The sequence below is a fragment of the Macrobrachium nipponense genome, chromosome 42 (assembly GCF_015104395.2).
Source record: "Macrobrachium nipponense isolate FS-2020 chromosome 42, ASM1510439v2, whole genome shotgun sequence".
Taxonomy (NCBI): Eukaryota; Metazoa; Arthropoda; class Malacostraca; order Decapoda; family Palaemonidae; genus Macrobrachium; species Macrobrachium nipponense.
Window position 1 is genome coordinate 34,658,346 of NC_061103.1, and position 23,099 is coordinate 34,681,444.

General features: G+C 37.1%; 1 protein-coding gene across 12 annotated transcripts in view; it reads right to left on the minus strand.

The window, feature by feature from the left end:
- Window positions 1-8,456: 8,456 nt before the first annotated feature.
- The window catches only part of LOC135213080 (uncharacterized), an 83,524-nt gene continuing 68,881 nt past the window's right edge, over window positions 8,457-23,099 (minus strand). For 9 of the 12 annotated variants that reach the window (XM_064246944.1, XM_064246946.1, XM_064246940.1 and 6 more), the window contains 4 exons: window positions 15,749-18,342; window positions 14,413-15,528; window positions 11,699-11,777; window positions 8,458-9,884 (listed from right to left, as the gene is read on the minus strand). In XM_064246944.1, the coding sequence (XP_064103014.1) occupies window positions 11,725-11,777; window positions 14,413-15,528; window positions 15,749-18,326 (3,747 nt within the window). In that variant the 5' untranslated portion in view covers window positions 18,327-18,342 and the 3' untranslated portion in view covers window positions 8,458-9,884; window positions 11,699-11,724. Of the gene's footprint in view, window positions 9,885-11,698; window positions 11,778-14,412; window positions 15,529-15,748; window positions 18,343-23,099 lie in introns of all 12 variants that reach the window. The other 3 variants (XM_064246951.1, XM_064246950.1, XM_064246952.1) reach the window with 3 other exon arrangements.

Consider the following 23,099-nt stretch of genomic DNA (forward strand, 5'->3'; position numbering starts at 1 on the left):
TGCCTTGCGTAAGCATTGAGCTGTGTTTTAGACCTGGCTAGTAAGTTTTCAGGAGTGTGGACAAAGCAGATTGTTTTGTAAGAATAGGAGAAGAATATACGTACTTTACACATTTCAGTGTGTCCCTTCGTTCAATAACAGAACAGCCTCATATTGAAATAGATTTTTGGGGATTGTAAAATGGTTGAGGTTCTAGTATCATGTCAACAGCATAGGATGAAGATGTGAAGTCTGTTGATTGTGTTTTCTCATTACGTGTGTATTGAAGCTTAATGCGCACTACTCATCAGTTAAAGTGGCAGTTGCAGTGTTGTATGCTTTAGTAACTCGAGGATGAGCCTATTTAAAAAGGTGAAGGTAGTCAAGTAGAGTCATGTAAAGAAGCGCATTGTAAAGATGAAGAGGGCGAATGTTAGGATAATTAAAGTATACTCACAAGACTCAACCTCTCTGTCCCCAGGTGTGGGACATCTAAAAGCAACTTAATTAGACCTGACTCCAGGTGCAAGTATCATGTCAATTCCACTCCTACTGCTGAGTCTTGTTTTGACACGAGATATGTAGGAGGATGACGTATAGCTAGGTGCTCTAGAAGAGGTCATAAGAGATGAATTCAACCATCCCCTAATTTTTGCCTTGTGAAGGTTTAGGAAAATACCTGGAACTTGCTGTACAGTATAAATACCTTCCAACTTTATTAACAAACATCACAGTTAAGTGATAGCCTGGAAATGTTGAAATTTTTGTATTCTATATACATACAGTAAGTAAAGTTAAATTCCAAGCATTGCTGTGTAAAGCACCAACACAATAATGATAATTTTTATCTGTAATGCAATGGAATGTAAGTGTAATCATTTAAGTACCATATGATAGTCTCATACATTTGTCAACAATATTTTGGACAACATTATGAACACATGGAAATGACATTTAGCCAGTTAATTGATGAAAATGGCAAATACTAATACTTATTCTTTTCATACACAGTGTTTTGTAGTGTTTTGTGAATTTCCAAACAATATACAAGACAAATATCACCATATAACCTTGTATGAGATCATAAGGATACTGTCAACCAAACCACATTTTACTGTTATTTCTGCTAGCAAGATGAAATCTTCAAGTAATAATAACTAGGGAATAGTTCATAGGTGAGCTGAAAAAAATCAGAAATGATTCATCAAAAATATGGAATTGGACATGTAGTTTGCTTAAAAATCATTAATTATCTCTTGAAATTGACACCATTTCTTGAAATGTTGGTCTCTGAAAGTTGATAAAATTTCCAAAATCAAAGATTTTAAATGTATAAAGCAAGTACAAAAATTTTATAGTCAGTTAATAGCAAAATTTTGAAAGGAAGCAATACCATGAAAAATAATCCCAGAGAAACCAGACATCTCCCTGGCCTGTATGCCAAGCCATAGGATAAATTCCATAACTGCTGAAAGAGCATCTCAATGGCATTATTGGTATGGTCTTGGCCTGCCACCTCGGTGGCCACGAGTTCGATTCTTGAGCATTCCATTGAGGAGTGAGAGATGTGTATTTCTGGTGATAGAAGTTCACTCCTGACAGGGTTTGGAAGTCACGTAAAACCGTTGGTCCCGTTGCTGAATAACCACTGGTTCCATGAAACTTAAAAATACCATACAAACAAACAAAACATAACTGCTGAAGGACCTCAGCCCAAGTGCTTGGCCATATGGCCCAAAGTCAAGACAGCTTTGAAAATTTATAACACTAAAGGATTAGTAGAAGACCTTTGGGGCATGCATTAACATTTTATTGAAAATGAATTCGTAAACTTTAGTATTAAATTTACTTGATAGATACTTAGAATATCTAAAGTAAGTGTATTCATGATGCAAACTCATTGGATGATAGTTTTATGCAATATTTAAACATGTTATATTAATTGATTTACAGATGCAATATTTAAACATTTTATATTAACTGATTTACAGCTGAAGAATTTGTATGTGCTCTTTCCCTTTGTAATAATTCAATTCTTGGTCAATACAAATCATTTCAGAAAATATCATACATCTAGTAGTCCTAGCTAAAATCCATTTCTTCAATACAGCTCCTTGGGTATCTTTGAACAAGAAACCCTCCAAAAGAATAACATGTAATTATTCTACTTACAACAAAACTAGACAGAGTTTTGAGCTATGGAAAAGTTTTGTAGGGTGTCTGTTGAAAGTGATGGCAAATATGTAAGACCAACTTTGTCCTAAAAATGGAGTCGTAAGTTCTGTTCACCTCAACCCAATGCATATTCCAGGAAAGCAGTTGTACCTTTGACCCATTACGTTTTTTTAATTTTTTGAGTCCAGACTATTTATTATATTGGCATAATCTTTGACATCTGAAGGGCATATAATATTACTGGGAAAGAGACTTAAAATCCCTTTGCATGAATGTAGAATGACATTTATGGCCACCTGCCTTTGTAAAAGAAAAAAATTTTGCAGACTACGCATACCATATGCATATGGGTTTAAAAAAAAAAAAAAAAATTGAAGCGCCTTAGCGGCGTGGTTGGTATGGTATTAGCGACCCACCTCGGTGGTTGTGGGTTCGATTCGGCCATTCCATTGAGGAGTGAGACATGTGTATTTCTGGTGATAGAAATTCACTCTCGACGTGGTTCGGAATTCACGTAAAGCCGTTGGTCCCGTTGCTGAATAACCACTGGTTCCATGCAACGTAAAAGCACCATACAAACAAAAAAAGAAGAAAGAAGTCTATTCACTAATGTGACGAATAATAACCAGGCAGCATAAAAGTCATTCATGTGCAGGTGACAGCTATATTTTAAAGTATCAAATCCAGACATTGCATTCTTTAGTAGCTCCTCATGCAGTCCTTCAGATGTTTTGAGATTTACCCTTCATATTAGATGCAAAATCAATTGAGTAATAACGACCCCATAGTAAAAATTTGAATTTTTATGATATGTCATAGTCAATAATAACTGTAGTTTACACATAATTCAGTTTGAGATTTATAAGAAGAATGCATTATTTGCCCTGCAAAAATCCTTCATACACATACTATAGTAGGTAAGTGGCAAAATTATGATAATCAGACAGGCAACTGTTTTGCATAACAAAAGAAGTTATATGGTTATCATCAGTAAGTTTCTAGTTCTCTCTAAAAAAAAAAGGAAGCTTTCATATCTTTTTAAAGATATATATTTTATGGAAAAAATTATAAACTTATTAGGAGAAACTGTATGATACCCATTTGCCAAACAGATTGACCATACCGTCATCAAGATTCCTAAAACAAACTAACTTCTAATCAGATTATGCAGGGAAGAAAAGATGATAGCAAGTACCTCGTATGTATTAAGGTTCTTTGCAGCGTCCCTTCGGCCTCTAGCTGCAGCAGCTTTCATTCTTTTTCCTCTACCTCCGTTCATATTCCTTTTCTTCCACCTGACTTATTTTCTGTACCTCCGCTCATATCCTCTTTCTTCCACCTGACTTACAGCTTCTCTAACAATTGCTTCACAGTGCAACTGCGAAGTTTTCCCCTCGTTACACTTTTCAAACCTTACTGTGAATTACCAATTCACTGAGCTTAAACAACCCAGACCTTATGCGCCAAACCTGTGCAACGTATAAATTGCAGCACATAATGTTATTGCTAGCAGAGTTATACGGCGAATGTCAGTATTTGGCTATAGTGCGTTTACTTTTCTAAGATCGCTAGGGTGTGGCCTGTACAGAAATCATACAGTGCCAATTTTCACGTTATGGTAATAATATTAGCTTCATGGAGTCTATTGAAATAGTTTTTATTTCTTAAAATGTGATTCTTTGCTTGCATTAGATATTTTGAATATATCTTATTTCGTATATTCTTCGTGAAAACCTCTGTTTTACTAATGGAAATGAAGATATGGCATATTTTTTCCCCGGCGATGCCACATCTGAGTTCAGGGGACCTATGGGTTTTAAGAGGATTTAAAAGGTCATGGTCAATATCATTAAAGGATACTCGCACTCGATCACCCACTGTGAAAAGTATGGACAGCCTAGCCCAAATGACTCCCGTAAACGTCTTCACTCACCACCTGAGGCCAAGAATATAGTCTATAATTTCCTGAAATACATCATTTTATAAAAACATCTTGAAGGTCCTGTAACTGATGTTTCGAAGGCTATCCAAAGAACATTTGAAGCAACAAAAGTGTTAGAAATGACTATTCGTAGACTTAAGAGCAAGAGAGGCGGGAAATATAGTGGAATCTCCAGTGTTTCAAAAAAGAAAAGAGAAAGTGAATCCTGTGACTGACTTGGATAATTTTGATAAAAATGATATGCAGAGAAGGAATGCGTGGTTGTCTTTTCCAAGGGCATAATAGATCGATTGACTTATGAATTTATGTTTCAAGTCCAAGCATCGGAGCCAACAGGCCACTCAGCGCATCTATAATTATAGAAAGAGAAAGAAGGAATAGCTAAGTAGAATCGGGAATGGAAAAAAAAAGTTAACAGGGAAGAAGCAAACCCTTTCCCTCGACTCCAAAGGTCTAAAACGAATCCTCCTAAGAAGGATTATATCTGCGGGAAGCATTTAATGGGACTTACATACCCGTAGATATGACAACTCTGCCTTTTCTACCTGGCCCCACCCTAGCGATCTTAGAAAAGTAAACGCAGTATAGTCTTTAGTTACAGCCACCAGGCTGCGTTCAAATGATGCACGTAGAAATTTGTGAGATCAGTGACCCATCAACAGAAAAACTAAAACCAAAAATTCTACCTATGCCGAACAAGTGAGGAGTGGTCTGTCACAACGTAAAAATGAGTAGAAAATTGGTCTGTAATTTATACATGACAGCAGCTCACGTGAACATGTAGACCGCGAAAACTGAACAACTGGGATCAGTAGCGAACTTTTCAGCCTTAGGTTAATTAACTAGGGCACTGACGTCAGATGAATGGAAAAGTTCTGTCAATACAGTTTTCAGCCTGTAATATAATTGTTGTTCAGTCGAAGCCTCTCATCACTCCTGTTTTATTTAACTGCATTTCGTATACTCGTGGAAACGAATATTCATTTATATGAAGGAAATAATTTTTCCTGAGATGAATCAAACCCGTGTACATTACACAGAGAACGAGCCGGAGCAGTACGTTCTATACATAGCATGTGATTTGGTTAAATATTTCGTGACAATAATTAAGCGAAGTGTATTAAACTTCGTATATGCTCTTCCTGGATGTTAACCAGCAGCTCACGGCTACTTAATTGCAACGGTTGAAGGGCCTATTAACAAAATTTCACCCTACAATTCTCATCTGATCAACTTAAATTCACTTGTCTGCAAGGAAGGTAGGCCTAATGTACCTACATAACTTATCCCGACCCTTAGTTGTCTACATAACGTGGTACTAGGCTAATATGATTTAGGCTCATTTAATTATATGATTTTGGGGTATTTCTACAGAAGCAGTCTGCACGGACTGCAAGGAACGTAACCGCGGATACGACATCCACTAGGGATTGGGGGCCATCCAATGTATTTCGCCGTGTTTAGTACCCCTGGGGGATTAATTACAGTCGTTTGGGTAGATCTAGGGTACTTATCCGCGGCGGCCTAGACTATGGCAGTTGCGGTTTTTTTATGCAGTTTTACTTACTGAACAAGAATTTTAAGTAATATTTATTTGGACACTAATTAAACCCCCGGGGTCCAGTAATGAACACTGCTAAATACATTGGACGGCCCAATCCCTAGTGGATGTCGTATCCGCGGTTACGTTCCTTGCAGTCCGTGCAGACTGCTTCTGTAGAAATACCGTCGTCCGAATAAATATTACTACTTACAATTCTTGTTCAGTACGTAAAACTGCATAGAAAAGCTGCAACTGCCAGTCTAGGCCGCCGCGGATAAGTACTCTAGATCTACCAATTGTTTTACCTCAAACAAGAATTTAAGTAGTAATATTTATTCGGACGACTATAGTTAACCCCCAGGGGCTTGTAATTAGCTAGCTCTAAAGTCGACATTACCTAGGTAATGAAGTTTTAATGGTGGTCTACCCCTAAGTCTCCATTATAGGTAATACCTACAAAAAAATCAGGTATTTCTATATAAGCATTTCGCATCGTTCGTCCCCGCGAATACGAAAGCCACCAGGAATTGGGGTATCAAGTGTATTTTGCCGTGTTTAGTACGAGCCCCCGGGAGGTTAATTACAGTCGTCCGAATAAATATTTAAAATTCTTGTTCAGGAGGTAAAACTGCATGGAAAAACAGCAACTGACATAGTCTAGGCCGCTGCTGAATAGCAATATAGATCTACCAAAAATCATGCTAATATAGGTATATTCAGCATCTTTTGTTGTGGCTTACCTATAGCTATTTGAGCGGTAGGCCTAGTAGGCTAAACAGTGTGTTTAGTTATAGGGATGGTCACCCATGGCATTAAAAAACAAAAATTTACCATTTTTCATACTGCTGTATGTGATTGGAATGTCATCATTAGGAATGGTAAAGTACTCAAAAAGCAAGAAAAGTAGGTTGAAACATAGGTAATACTAGTAGATAGTCTTTTGCATCATCAAAGCTGGAAAAGATTAAAAGCAAGAAATAGGGCAATACTACTTTTAACCTCCCATAACCTAACCTAGGAATCTAGGTCTCATCCCTTTTATAGCTGTGGGAAGGCTTTGTAACCTATGGTAAATTGTACCCCTGGACCTTCCTTGCCTTTGCAAATTGGAAGTGTGGCATGTTGCATAGGCCATATAGATTTATCAGCGGCGTGGTTGGTATGGTATTAGCGTCGCACCTCGGTGGTTGCGGGTTCGATTCTCGGTCATTCCATTGAGGAGTGAGAGATGTGTATTTCTGGTGATAGAAGTTCACTCTCGACGTGGTTCGGAAGTCACGTAAAGCCGTTGGTCCAGTTGCTGAATAACCACTGGTTCCATGCAACGTAAAAGCCCCACAAACAAACATATAGATGTATTATAACTTTTATATAAGTGTTGCATGGTATGTGCTGGGATCAGTGGCGGATTTAGAGGAAACCAACTCCCCCCCACTTCCCCGCCCCACTGCTGTAAGGGCCTTCTTTGCTTGTCCATGAATGAGAGGTCCCCGTAAGGTAACTGGCCTAGGGCCCTGCACACCTTAAATTCACTCCTGGCTGGGATACATCGTAAATAAACATGATAGTATTTGTTGATGCAATTGTCCAGTTGACAAATATTGAGCATGTCTTAAAATCACCATAAATAATGTTACCAGACTGAATAATCAGTGTTGGAGATTTTGATTTTTTTGCCTGACCCATGACTTTCATCTGTGTCATTGATGGGAATGTTACTCACTGGCTTTGGCTTGGATTACAGTGAACACAAAATTAGGCCGCCCTCAAGGGCCTACTTCAACAGGCATATAGGCTAGACCCCTTTGGGGATCCAGAGCCCCACCCTCCAGCCAGTTCAGGGCACAGCATTGTAGTATATATAGGTTAGGTTAAGGGTAAGTTAACTTAGGATGCATCCCAGTTGAAATATATCTTTTTATTTGCTCCTCAGCAGGGAAGGTGTGTGGGGGGGTGGCAGATACAGCTGTTAAACCCCCTTCCTCATACCCCTTATAAGGTTAGGTTAAGGAAAGGTTAAAGCAGGATGTATCCCTGTTGAAATATGTATTTTGAGAATAGTAATGTAATGTGGACTTAGGTTGAAGCCAAGGCCAATGCATTGGTTTGAACAATGAATGTCTGAATAACTGAGATGTCTAAATCAAGAAAAAGATAAGACCATGACTTCTGGAGACCCCTGGCTTTTCAGCAGTTTTGTGTTATTGCTTAATTTTTTTTTATTTTTGCTCTCCAAATACTTTTTTTATTATTATTTCTAGGTTTTCTGGATTTTACTGGTAACCAGTTTTTCTTTCTGACAATTGTTTGTTTAAGTTGCTTTTTTATATGATTAATGTAAATTTCTCTTACAGTAGAACTTATTAGAATCTACATAACCAAATTTGTGTGAATGAAAAGTAAAAATGGAAACATCAAATAGAATTTATTTATACAACAATTCATTCAAATTCAACATTATTTTTCCCAAGTAATTTGAAATACACAAGATACAAATTGTACAAAATATTTCTTTAATTTATTAACTTCACTTCTGTGAAAGAAATCATTATGTGACATTATTAATATATTATTAAATATATATATATATATATTATATATAATATATATTTATTATATATATAAATTATTCTATTATATTATATATTATTATATAATATATTATATATATATATATATATATATATATATCTATATATATATATATATATATATAGATATATATATATATATATATATATATATATATATATATATATATATATATTATATTTATATTCTATATATATATTATATATATATATATATATATATATATTTTATCATGAACTTTTAAAATTTACAATTCGTAGCAACAATTCCATGAAGGTATTTACACAGAGGTAGCATAGTTTGAACAACACAACATTAGTGACAGCATTCAGTATTTACTTCTGTGACCTTAGATTGTCTCCAGGGTATATATATATATATATATATATATATATATATATCATATATATATATATATATATATACACACACAGATAGATAGACAGATAGATAGATAGAAAGATAGACAAGACCCGTTTCAACACTAGCTGATTTTAACAGTAAAATGTTGTGTGTTCCTATATATTTTCAGTAGATTATCAATTAGGCTTCAAGTATGTTGATATTACAATCGGCCAAGCTTATCATAACTTCTTGGGGACGGAGGAGAATCCGTTTCGAATTTTGGAAGTGCGTCAGAGAGAGAGAGAGTCAGTTCTTTACTCAGTTCCAAAAAGTTGGTTTTCTCTCATTTTGTCTAGTATACATCGTAATCGATATTTATTGCAAGTCTTTTGCAGTCCTGACGCGCGTTTTAAGTAGACATCAATAGTTATTTCATGGAGTTTTACTTTTAAGATGTATGTGCTAATGTTAATTGAAGCAGATACCCAATGGATATTTATGGACAGTTTTCATTGTATTAAAACTTTAACATTTTAGCAACCGCGCACAATACAATTGAACAAAATTCTTGTGCCAAAAGAAGAAGAGCAAATTTTTATTCAGCCTTGCACTCTCTCTCTCGCACAGGAGAAAGCTTGAGAAATTACTAACCGAGTCACTTCCATACGTAATGTAATATTGTTTTCTCAGAAAGCCAGATTAATTCAAAACCGCGCGAAGCCTCATTCTCTAAGTGAACTCGGACCTTTTTTGAGTCGCGATCAATTATAAACCAAGCTTCATCAGTGATCCAGTCACTCGGCTGATGGCTATTGTCTCAAAAAGGTTACATTCAGCCCCTGACATATAAATATATCACATTCAAAGGTTACTCCACCACTGCCTCTTGACGACTTTTTTCTTCTTTTTCGTTCCCGAGAATGATAACGAAGTAACCGTGGAACGTTCGCGAACCACCGCCCGTTCCTTCATGACCGGGCTTGGCCGTTGAAACGCCACATTGAATACTGTTCTAGGCTTATAATCATTCATTATCCCCTAATGAATGCTGCACTTGGTCATATTTTCGTTGAATAACTACACGTAACTAAGCGTTTCACATTTTTCTTAAAGAAATAGAAAAGGTCTCTTGGTCTCGTATATTCACTCATCCAAGGAGATCTTGTGTTGGTAACCAAACCTCCATCCACCCTGTAGTACTATCACGGTTGGTTTTCAGTTGCTAAGACCGAAGTTTCAGCCACAGGGAAAACGTCACTTCCCTTCTGCGTAGTTTTCATCGACAGTAGTACCACGAATTATGTAAATCTGTAAGAAAATAGAATGATTAAAAATAGCTGTACTGGAGGAAATGGGCACGTTAAGACAAAAAAAATACGTCTAACTGAGAAAAGTAACAGATAATTTTAGTTTTCCCGATCTGCTATTACGGCTGCGAGAAGAGGTATTTGGTACATTGCAATAAACCTAACAAAGTAATAAACACAATTTATATTAAACCTGAGGAATAGGTCGAAAAATGGCAAGCAAATATTACACAGGAAGAAAGTTTGAAATGTCACTAAAGAGGAATGTATGAGATACGATGCTGTAAAAAGTTAACGATAAGGGAAAGAATGAAATTATATATATATACTAATATAATATATCATATATATATATATATATATATATATATATATATATATATAGAGAGAGAGAGAGAGAGAGAGAGAGAGAGAGAGAGAGAGAGAGAGAGAGAGACGAGAGAGAGAGAGGCGATTTTGAAAGTAAAATAACTGAGGTAAAAACCACGAGAAAAATATAATGTCTCTCCAATTAAACCTTTCCGTTTGTTTGGTTGTCATAGATGGTAAAGTCTTAATATTTGATATGTTTTAATGAGAAATGTGTAAGTAAGTGGAAGACTATATATTCAGTAAATTCGACGAATACCCCCCCCCATTTTATTTCCAAACCAAGATTTTCTTCGAACCTTTTAGATTCAATTTGTATTTATAATGATAAAAGACTTAGAGTAATGGCTTTTGTAAAGCACTAGCGATGACTTTGATTATTGAATTTACGTACATTCGCGCGCGCACAGGTTTTCGGTAAGACTTTTGAGATAAAATTGCTGTGCGTATGTTTTTGCGTGTGCATTTGCATTGCAATTCGTTAGCTGGTAATGAATTGATAAAAAAAACCTGCCTAAGCGTTTGATTTACATATTACACATTACGTTTAAGATGTTATATTCAAATGTGTATTCTACAAAGTTACATTATTAAAATATTATGTATGCATGGAGTGGATATGCGTGCATTTATTAGTGTATGTAACGCGCGCACATCGATCGTGCCTACGTGCCTAGTGTATGTAAAAACCTCGCAAATACATGCTTTCGTGCTGTATCTGAAAATAGTGCTTATCCAAACCAGAACATAGAACAGGAAGAAATGCAACCGTGCAAAGGCGAAGTTCCACTGTATGTTGTATCAAGTCTTAAATATTCTGTCGATTCTTTTCAGTTAATTCTGTCGATAATATTTCTAACAAACTCAATGGTCTTTACCTGCGTTGATTAACGGTTATGTGGTCATTTGGCTTCTGTGACTGCTATCTGGAGGTATCCAAATGCATTCAGGGATACCCACCTGTTTGAAAAGAGCACCTCCAATTAGGCCTATCATATTTGCAGCACAAGATAGAACCTTTTAAGTAAGAGACGCACATTCGGCTGTCTTGATTCAAAACAAAATCCTTTCGCCTAGACCTATATGGCCTCCCGAGCCATCCTTAATAATAATCTCCATACCTTTATTGTTCATACCAAAGAACAATTCTCATAATTCTTTCCGGTATTTCATACATAACATTCTGCAGTTTGTATATTGGTGTATGTATGTTATATACATAAATAGTACACACACATATGTACGTATATATCACCTAGTTTCTTATTCATGTTTATAAGCGTGAGAGTTTTGTAACGTAATATCATCCTGAAATCCATTATCTCTAAAACTTCACGTCAGTCCTTTTATATTCGTGATCGTAAAAAAAACCAACATAAAGAAAGAAGCAAAGAAATCAAGACAAGACAAAACAAAAACGCAAAAAAAACTTCAGTCTCCCCTTACTAGTTGTCCAGTGCACATGAGACGACTCAGGCCGGAGGTTTGATAGCAGCTGAGGTGACGATTCTCTCTTCTTCCAGACCTGTAACATTCGCACTTTAATCCTTATCGGGATAGAGGGGTGGGCGGGTGTGATGGTCTCTAATGTATAATCAGGATTTAACAGCTAGGTAAACACGAGTCAGCTGGCGTGGAAGATGGAGTGTGTTACATTTTATGTAGGCTGTTTCGTGTGTTTGTGTGTGAGAGAGAGAGAGAGATTTGGTAAAATGAAACAGGTTACTATGGCAAATAGGTTCAGATTTTAGTATAGTGTGACAGACTTTTGCACAGAGAGAGAGAGAGAGAGAGAGCTTTTGATTGATAGAAGATATAGAGGAATGTGCAAAAATAATAACATCTTAGAGTGAGAGAGAAGGAAGAGTAAAGAGAGAGAGAGAGAGAGACTTTTTATAAACAAGTTAAGGAATGTCTTAAATGAACGACATCCTACTGAGAGAGAGAGAGAGAGAGAAAGTTTAATTTATAGAAATATTAAAGGAATGTACCAAATGAAAAACAGAGGAGAGAGAGGCAGACCTTAGTTTTTCTTAAGGTCGACGTTTTCCTCGAATGCATTGCAGCTTACCTGGCTTCATGTAATGGAATTATTAAGAGGTAAACAAAAGCAAGAAGTCACAAAGGAGGAAAACTCATAGAGGTAAACAATTTTTATATTTTGTCTGGACATGGTAGTTCCTTGTTGGATGAGTGGGTTACGTGCTCGCCTACCTATTCGGTAGTCGCGAGTTCCATTCTCCGTTCTGCCAACGTGGAATCAGAGGAATTTATTTCTGGTGAATAGAAATTCATTTCATGATATGTGGTTCGGATCCCACAATAAGCAGTAGGTTCCGTTGCTACGGTTCCTAGCGACACAAGAATATCTATTCCTTCGGGCCAGCCCTAGGAGAGCCATTAGCCAGCTCAGTGGTCTGGTTAAACTAAGATATACTTAACTTTTTGAGTGGATACGATTTAAGAGAACTTTGGCTATTTAATTATAGATTATGAATTTAAGCCGTTCCAATATTGCCACATTTAGTTCCGTGTAGCCTACCTTCTATTTAGCACATATATATATAGTCTTCAAAATGCTCACTCTGCTTACGTAAGGTCTACAGTAATTTTATTGTAGATTGCGTTCCTCCTTTTCAAATCTTTTATTTTAGTCTTTGTTTATGCATTCACAACTTTCTCGCTATTAAGTCTCATAGTGTTACGTGCTGAGTACTTATCGTCTCGAGAAACAACTATACTCTGTTTTTTTTCATCTGTCCATCCGGCTGTGGGGTTTTTGTATGGTAACACTGCGTCCCGGGCTTTAAATAATTACGCTACGTGTAAGTTTTAGGTAAATAAAAGGATATCTGGGTGTACATTTGCAACTGAAAAGTGTTTTAATAATTTACTGTATGCGAATTACACCATTATTATTCGAAATAGGTTATTGTTATTATTGTTGAATGTACGCTCCCTTTTCGGGGTGGCGAATGGAACAGCCAGACGCAGTGGCGGGAAAATTGCTTCTCTCGCTGTTCACTACGGCAAGATGTCAACGTATTACTTCATTATACGTAAGTATATCAGTATGTACTGTTAATTTTTATAAAGTGCGTTTCAGCCAGATACGATATGACGTAACTTGGTTTAGCATCTGTTTGATGGAATTTGCGTCTGGCTGTTCCATTCGCCACCCCGAAAAGGCAGCTTACATTCGACAATAATAACAATATCCTATTTCGAATATTAACGGTGTAATTCGCATACAGTAAATTATTAAAACACTTTTCAGTTGCAAATGTACAACCAAATATCCTTTTTTACCTAAAACTTACACATAGCGTAACTATTTCAAGCCCGGGACGCAGTGTTACATACAAAAACACCACTGGCGGATGGACAGATGAAAAAAAACAGAGTATAGTACAGCTAAACATATCATCGACACTGTTGTGTACATGCAGGCGACAGACTGGATACATAAGTGTGACAAGGGTAGCAACATGTATGGGTCATTGCCTGATACAAATCTATTGACATGACTAAAAATAAGTTTCAGATCATATTGTCACAGACACCAACGATTCAGTGTTTGACATGCCAGTGAACAAGGAGTATACTGATTACTTGCAAAGGCATCTACTACCATGCTTTTGTGCCTAAGTCATATGCAAAGAGAGCCTAGATTTTGGGAGCAATCAAGCCTTCTCCAAGATTTAAATGGACTAAAACAGAGGTCCACTTAAATATCCTAAAAGGTGATGGTATACTGGGTTGTTGGTTGCTCAGTCCATGTTGCCAACAAGTCAAGGACTTGGTAATAATCTAGACTAGTGTATCATACAGTTATCCAACATTTCTTGAAGACTTTTTCTCCTTAGTAATTGACTTGTTTTCACTCTGTTTGTGATGTGTGCAATAAGTTAAGTACACATACTATGTACTGTATATATATTATATATCTATTATAATATAAGTGTGTGGTGTTGTATATTCATGCACTTGTATGAATGTTTGGAAATCAGTGTCTTCCCATATTATGTAAAATCAGTTCATGTTGATCACAAGATGACTCATTCTGGGTAGTTTAAATATTTTTCAGAGTGCAATAGTGATGTGATACTCTAAATCCTACATAAAAATTGACAAATAAACGTTTGAAAAATAGCACTTACCACTCCAGTGACTAGGCGAAAGAGGGGCAGGAGGCTGAGCGACTAGTCGTATTGCAGTGTGGGTGTTCGGGCTTCTGTGCGGACTCCTGGGACTATAGGGGTGGCGTGGAGGGGTGTTTGGTAAGCCATGAAGGATGCTGGCATGGCGGTATGCAGGACGAGGATAATGAGGATTGTTTGGGTGATAGTAGGCATATGGATAAGGTCGAGGATAGGGTCCTCTCGGGTAATGTGGAGGGTTATGGATAGTGTGATTGCTTCCTGGAGTAGTATATGGGTGTGAGGAATGTTGACCGTATGGTACATTCGTGGGTGGCTGGGGTACTTGTGAATAGTGTAAAACAGTAATGGGAATATTGTGAGGGTGGGAAGAGTTTTGCGAGGGCATTTGTACTGGAGCTGCTGATGCGTAACCGGCATGCTCTTGTGTTGGCTTGATATTTTGGGAGATACTTTCGTGGACTGGTTTTGCAGGATGCACTGGCACTTGAGGACGTGAATAAGGGAGCGGATGTGGAGTTCTGTTGGTGGGTGTAAACACCTCATCCTCCAGGTTATCTTCTGGTGGAACGAAAGATGGTTCACTGTTGGTGGACAGAGTTGTTGTTGGTCGGGATATAGGAGGCACAGAGTGTCTTTGTGAAGGCCATTGACTTGGTTGCTGGGAACTAGATGAAGAATGGTGATACACAGGTGATGCTGTGGGTTGCTGAGGGGACATAATAGGAGGGTGATGTGTAGCAGGGACAGGATGAAGGGAGACAGATGGTTGTTTAGGAGAATGAGCGACTGAATGATGCTGAGGGGGCAAAGTAGGGTATTGGATCAAAATTTGACTGGCAGGTTGAGGGGCCCCAGCTCTCTGTAGTGAAGATTGATTGGGTGGACCTTGATTAGAGGGTTCTAAATGCTGAGATGAGACTGGGATTTCAGGGACTGGGGAAGAATTTTGATAGACAGGTGACAGTGACACAATAGGACATGGAGAAGAAGAAGTCGCATGATTCATGGGGGCTGTGTCAAGATTGTTATCCTGAGTATGAGAAGATGTAGGGGGTGCAGGATTATGCTCTCTCGCCAGATTTAATCTTGCATTTCCTTTAGAACCATCCATACCTGCAAATAAAAGGGCAAACAGTTATTTATCTCACTGTATATTAGCAAATGCATGCAACACTTTACTAGAAACTTAAATTTGGGGGCTGCAAATGTGAGTATTAGAGAATGCCTAGAGATTCTTGAAACCTGGAAATGCAACCCTCATATATCAGTGTAGTTTTGGCATTATTGAGATGAAAGAAATCCAGTAATAGTGAAGTTCTAGTATTAAACTTACCATTATTTGTGACTTTGATAAGTTCATCTAGTATTTCTTCTGGTGAAGAATTGTTCCAACCCCAGTCCTCTAATAAATTCTTTGGCATACAGAGTTTGACCAAGACCAAGAAGTCTTTTCTCAGTCGCTCCTTAGGATTAGGATCCTCAGAAGGTAGTGCACCACGACGTTTCACCAAAGAAGCTAGTAATTCATCAATGGGGCATGTGAGGCCTTGCAGCTTTGTGACTTCAGGTACAGGGACCGATATAAGGTCATTCAGCACTAGTTTTAGACGATTAACAAATTCATCATCGTTATCTTTTTCTTTAGCATTTCTATCAAAATCTGCAATGTTCACTTTATTCTGAGATTCATATAGAGTCCTCACATTCTGTAGCTGTTGAGCAGAACAAGGCACAGAGGCTGGCCTATTACCCAATGGACTATTATTTTTGGAGGTTATAGAAGTTCCAATAGGAGGTTCAGAAGCTGATCTCATATTGTTTAAATATACTGAACTGTGGAGACAGTGAAGTTGTCCCGGGCCAACTAAGCCTTTACTGCTGGCACTTAAAGACTTAGGTAGCTTATTACTTTCCATAGTCACGTTCTCGTCATCATCATCAAGCACAATAACTGTGTCTTCTTTTTTTGCAGCTGCTTCTGATTTGGGTCGTTCTGTAGTTTTTACATCCTGTTCAGCAGATCGTTTTGATGAATGGCGTTCTTGTTTGTCTAACCATCGTTTTCTAAAAGACTTCTTAGGGTCCTTGTTAGAAGATTCTTCCTTCTCTTCATTTACCCTTGACTCCATATTAGATCCACTTTCTCTCGTGTTTGCAAATTTGTTTTCTGCATTTTTTGTCTGTTGCTGGGACTCATCATAAGTTTTGGGTGAACCTACTGATGTTAGGTTTTCCATACTTGGTTGACTTTGATGTGAAGGATTTAGAGCATGAAACCGTTTCAATTCAACACCTAGGGGACTATTAACAGGTGATAACAGCTGATTTTTCTCATTAAGCTTACTTTTGCCATATTTTTCTTGTGAAGGTGCCGGTATAGGAATTAGCTCTACACAAGGCTCTGGTGGTTGCCTAGGCCTTCTTGTTGTAGCTTTATCGTGTGTAATTTCAACCTCTGTTTGCTCTGTCATATTTCCTTTTTGTGATACAAAAGAGAGTTGAGGTTTAATTTCATTTAGCGAACTTGCAAATTTCACAGTTGATACATCATGAGAAGGGACTGTACTAGAGTGTGTAGAGGTATGCACCTTATTTTTAATGTCTTGTGGCTCAGGTATTTGGAAAGGATTTTCACAAGATAATTCATTTGGGCTTTTAGGATGTGGAGAGCCTACTCCTGCATGATTTCCATGTATGACTCCACCAGCATAACCCTCACTGACTCTTGCATGTGGTGACCTCGGATCTTGTAAGTGACCTTGTGGATTACCAAGTAGTTTTGGCCGAATAGGGATTGGAATACCTGGTCCTGGATATGGGTGCTTTATAGAAGTAGGTGATCGTTGTTCTGACGGAGCTGTTCCAACAGGTAAAGTATGTTGGGTTGGTATTCTGTATGCAATCTCAGGATGACTCTGTTGTACTGGCCTTATTTCAGATGTAGCAGGATGGATGTGACGAATTTCAGAAGGCTCCACCCTATGCTCAAGGTGCATTTGAGGTACAGTGGGTGGAGCATGATGTATTGCTGGCCGTGGTATTTGGTGAGGATCGTACGGGTAACCTTGGGAGGCGTGAGGTATGGAAGGGTGACGTTCATGAGGGGCATTTGGTTGTGCAGGTCTTATGACAGGTGTCCTGGTTAAGGAAGCTGGAGTAGAACCAGGGGGACCAACATAGGGATATCTGTTTGGGTAGCGTGGCACTGCATAATACCGGTGGGCTTCATTTGGGTGTATAGGCATTCTAGCTGGAACTGGATATCCATGATTATAAAACGGCCTGATTTCCATTCCATAAGTGCTTTCACTGGGGGGTCGAAATGCAGGATGAAAGGGATGACGGAGTCTTAAATCTTCCGCATGCCTCAAAGTAGGCGACAGAGGAATGCCTTGATGGGGGAGCCTAACTCCTCTGCTGTAGGGGTAATTAGGAGCCACTCTTTGCATCTCTCCATTATGTTCCTGGTGATTAGGCTGAGGCTCTTCAACTACGCTCTCTGATATATCTCCTCCGATGCCTACGGCAGAGCAAGCCCGAGCTAGTATGTCGTCAGAACTGCTAGGCTGTTTTTCAGATTCCTTGAGTTCGTGAGGAACTTCGCTTGCCTCTAAAAGTCTCCTTTTCTTTGGAATGGGCTCGATGTCACGACTCGAGTTCTGTGTTGGAAGAGCATCTGTGCTCAAAATCTCACTCTGGTTTGAAGGTGGGGAGTTGGCATTGGCCATGGCCAATGAGGGCGACATCGAGTTTGCTGTTTCTGCCGTTGAAAATTCCTTTGAAGAAAAACCAAGTTCTTGGCTCTGCGAGGAACCGAAGGGGTCAGGATGAACACTTGCTTCAGCCTGATGATGGTCAGGATTTGCCAACAGCTCCCTAGGGTCACGCAGTTTGAGACCGGAAGAGCTCATGCCGCATTAGTTCATTCTGTGGGAAGGTGAGTTGAATAATATTAGAGACTGTTCAGATGTATAGGCATGCATGCACATATTTTGCATCATAGATACTATACACTTACATATGTTGTGAATGAAGTTATTATGCAAACAGGAACATGTACAAACATTCATGTGAAGACATACTATGAATTTATATATAATATATATATATATATATATATATATATATATATATATGATATAATAATATATATATGTATGATGTATGTATGTATGTATGTAAGTATACATACATGTATATACATATAACAAAACCAAAAATTGACAAAATAAACTATACAATAAGACTGACGGTGTACTTCGCTCCTGATCACTGAGTAGATGACAAGAGTGTTTATGCCATATATGCAAATATTGAAACAAAACAAACAAAATATATCTTAGAGGACCTCAAAGACCGAAGGAATAGACTTCGACCGGGACCTAGAACTCTGTTGAAAACATCTAAAAAGTAATGGATAACATCAGATTTGATGCTGTCTATTTTTCAGAGGCATAAAACCATGTGAATAAAGGAAGCTAGTTGCAGTTTATTTTAAAAAAAACTACGAAATAGAAGTATAATAAGATCTATGTTGTGGAGACTGGCAGATCCATCTCGCAAAGATTCATTATATAAGTTTGAAAAATACTGTGACCTACCACAAAATCATTTAGACATTATCAAGGGCATGACATATAGTGCCTATCACGAAAATAACGTCCCCGCTCGCTACAGAAAAAGTTTAAAAGAATTAAAGAATGATAATAGCTTACACATTACTAAGGCTGATAAATCCAATAGTTTAGTAGTTCTGGACAAAACTGACTACATATCATGCATGCATACTTTGCTAGAAGATGAAATTACTTACAACAAAACTCGAAAAAAATCCGTTAGACCAAGTAATAAAAAACTTTAATATCAATATCAAACAAATTCTTAGAGATAAAAAAGAACTTTTGTGTAAGTTAACTGTAAAGTGTCCCTCATTACTTTATTTATATGGCCTAGTCAAAACTCATAAGGAAAACAAACCTATGCTCCCGATTATAAGTACTGTAGCATCAATTGCTTATAAACTATCTTGAATATCTTACTAAATTGTTATCCCCGCTACTTGGAACTGTATCTAATTCACACATCCAGAATTCTCTTGATATTGTGGAAAAATTAAATAACATTGTACTAAACCCTAGTGATATCTTTGTCAGTTTTGATGTATGTTCCTTGTTTACAAAAGCCCCTATTGACTCTGTGCTAGAATATTTAAGTAAGAATTTGTATTGCATGAATTGCCTATGTCAGTTAGTCACATAATTTCATTGATTAAGTTATGTATTTGTGATTGCAGATTTATTTTTAATGTAGAATATTACCAACAAATATTTGGCATGGCCATGGGTAACCCTTTATCACATCTCCTTTGAAACTTATATATGGAATTTTTTGAGAGACAACACCTCCCGAATATCACACTTGTCCCCTTAAAATGGTACAGATATGTAGATGACATCTTAGTAGTCTTACCTGTTGGTATCGATGTAAATGATTTATTGTCTAAATTGAATAATTTAGTGCAATCCATAAAATTCACTGTTGAAATTGAAAATAACAATGTCATCCCTTTCCTAGATGTATTAATACATAGAGAATCTTTCCAATGTAAATTCAGTATTTATAGAAAACCCACTAATAATTTAACATATGTACATATTTATTCTGGCCATCATCTTAATTTTAAAATTTCAATTTTTTCTTCTATGTTCCTACGTGCTTTGCGTATCACGAGTTCACAATATCTTGACCAAGAAATAGAATACATAAAAAAGATAGGAAACAATCTCTGCTACCCACCTCATTTAATTGATTTATGTTATCAAAAGCTCACAAAAAGATTTATAGTGTTGCTAGTAATGAAAAAGAAATGCCTAAAAATGTACTTAGTTTGCCTTACTTTCGTGGATTTGAAACCATAAAATCAATATTTAAATCGTTATTGTTAATGTAGTGTTCTCGTATAACAACACCATTAAAGATATGCTAATTAAGAATAGTCCTGTAACAAATAACAACATCATTTACAAAATTCCTTGTAAGGATTGCCCATCTTTTTACGTTGGACAGTCAAGTAAAAATTTATGTGTATGTATTAAGCAGCATATGTATTCAGTGAGAACAGCCCAGACTTAAAATGCACTGTTTATCCATCTGAGTGAAAAATCTCATTGTATTAATTGGGGCGATACCTCTGTAATTGCTAGATCTAATGATTATGTTTCAAGAAATTTACAGGAATCAGCAATTATACAAATCACTAATAAAAACAACCTAAATCTTAGTCTGGGATTGTACCATTTGGACCCGTAGATTTGTAAAATGTTTTTGAAGGCCCTTAAAATAAATGAACTACTATTTAATTAGTCCCACATGTATAGTTATTATTTCTCTCTCTCTCTCTCTCTCTCTCTCTCTCTCTCTCTCTCTCTCTCTCTCTCTCTTGCTCGATATATTTATATCCTTTTTTTGTCATTTCATTAATAATTTTTTGGGGGGAACATTTTTGTAAATTTCATGGTAATAAGTTGTATATGCCTCCTTGTTTTTTCCAAATGTATTGTTTTCTGGATGAATCATCTGTTGAACACGTGTGTGATCCTCCAAGGTGTGGCTGCCTAAAAATTCGCTTATCCTGCCCTCAGGCGTTTCCTCGTTTCTGTAGAGTGAAATCGACCTTATTGCTGATCTTGTAGTGTCAGTTGGGATATTAAGCCTACTTTGACTATGTTTTTCCTCTGTACGATCAGTTGTGCCTGAGTAAAGGGTCGCACTAGACCGAAAGTGCTTGGCCATCTCGTTTTTCATTTTTCCTTCGTAGCAAAAACCTTTATTTATACATAGCATCACGTTTTATATACTTCGTGATCAAGTTATTCACACACACACACACACATATATATAATATATATATATATATATATATATATATATAGAGAGAGAGAGAGAGAGAGAGAGAGAGAGAGAGAGAGAGAGAGAGAGAGAGAGGCTCAGTTAAATAAATATATAGGAGCTTCAGAAGGTGTCCATGATACAACCAGTAAAAGGAATCAAGTTTATTTTCAACGAAACGTTTTGCACATGAAACTTCTGTGCATCATCAGTCTGTAAGAGAGCAAAGAGACACAAAAATAACATTCAATGATAAAAATAAAGGAACTCACAAATATTAAAATAGTCTTAAAAATTAAAAATCAAAGTAAAAACAAACAAAGGTAAAGAGAGAGAGAACAACCCAAACACCAACCGTCCATAATGTAGAGAGAAGATGGAATGACGAAAAAACCAGTTGACGAGGACGACGTCAACTATGCCAGGTATAGAGTAGCTGAGGAGGTATTGCTATTGAGTGAAGGAACAAGTTTCTTAATGTATAACGACTCGAGGGTAGTTAGATGGTCAGGATTTTTGACATAATCTATTATTTTGAATTGTTCTTTTTGGATTTCAATTTTGCAATTAGAAGCGTGGTTCCTGATACTGGAAAATTCAGGTGGTTTTATTTTCTGACCAGTACAGAAGCTGAAACCCAGATGGCTACAATATCTGTGTTTGGGTTGTTCTCTCTCTCTTTACCTTTGTTTGTTTTTATTTTGATTTTTAATTTTTAAGACTATTTAAATATTTGTGAGTTCCTTTATTTTTATCATGAATGTTATTTATGTCTCTTTGCTCTCTTACAGACTGATGATGCACAGAAGTTTCATGTGCGAAATGTTTCGTTGAAAATAAACTTGATTCCTTTTACTGGTTGTATCATGGACACCTTCTGAAGCTCCTATATATATATATATATATATATATATATATATATATATATATATATATATATATATATATATATATATATATATATGTATAAGCTTTAGCACTTACACAATTGTTCTGTGCATTAATACAATTCCTACCTAACAGGACCTCATTGAAACTCGGTGGTATCTAGCGGTGATATGTATTATTGAAAAAGCTCCAGGGCTAGCAGTCCTCATTGTCAAGTATCCGGATACTTGACAATGAGGATTCTTAGACCTGGAAAGCTTGTAACTTTTAATAGATACCTCCGCTAAATACCATCCAGTTTCAATGAGGTCCTATTAGTAGTAATCATATCCTACACCCCTAGTTGATTATATGAATGGTACATTATATGTTTGGATGATTCCTTGTCACCCTCATATCAAATCCAAAAAGCGTAGGTTTGAAGCCTGCCTAGAACGGATGCACATATGAGTCTATTTTCTTTTGGGTGTAAGTTATCCGTAAGGTAAAGAAAATTCTGTTTTAAGGGGTCTTTGCAGGGGATATTGAATATAAGGGACGATGTTGTTATAAAGGAAACTGTTAGGGAAGAATGGTGGTTCCTGAAGTACCCCAGAAGAAATGGGGAGGGGCTAGATAGACCACCAGTCAGCAGTGGCAGAAACAGACGAGTCGGACAAGAAAGCTTTAATGAATTTTCAGATAGAATGACGGAACACAATTATGGAGTTTTAGTAGATGTGTTAGAAATTTGCCCCCCCCCCCCCCCTCTCTCTCTCTCTCTCTCTCTCTCTCTCTCTCTCTCTCTCTCTCTCCCAGAGCACCCGAAATGCCCTTTCTGAAATTGTAGAGGAATACGCACGAAAAATAAAGTAATCAAAGAGAAATATTTTCTACTCTCACTTATCCCTTTCAGCGCAGAATGACCT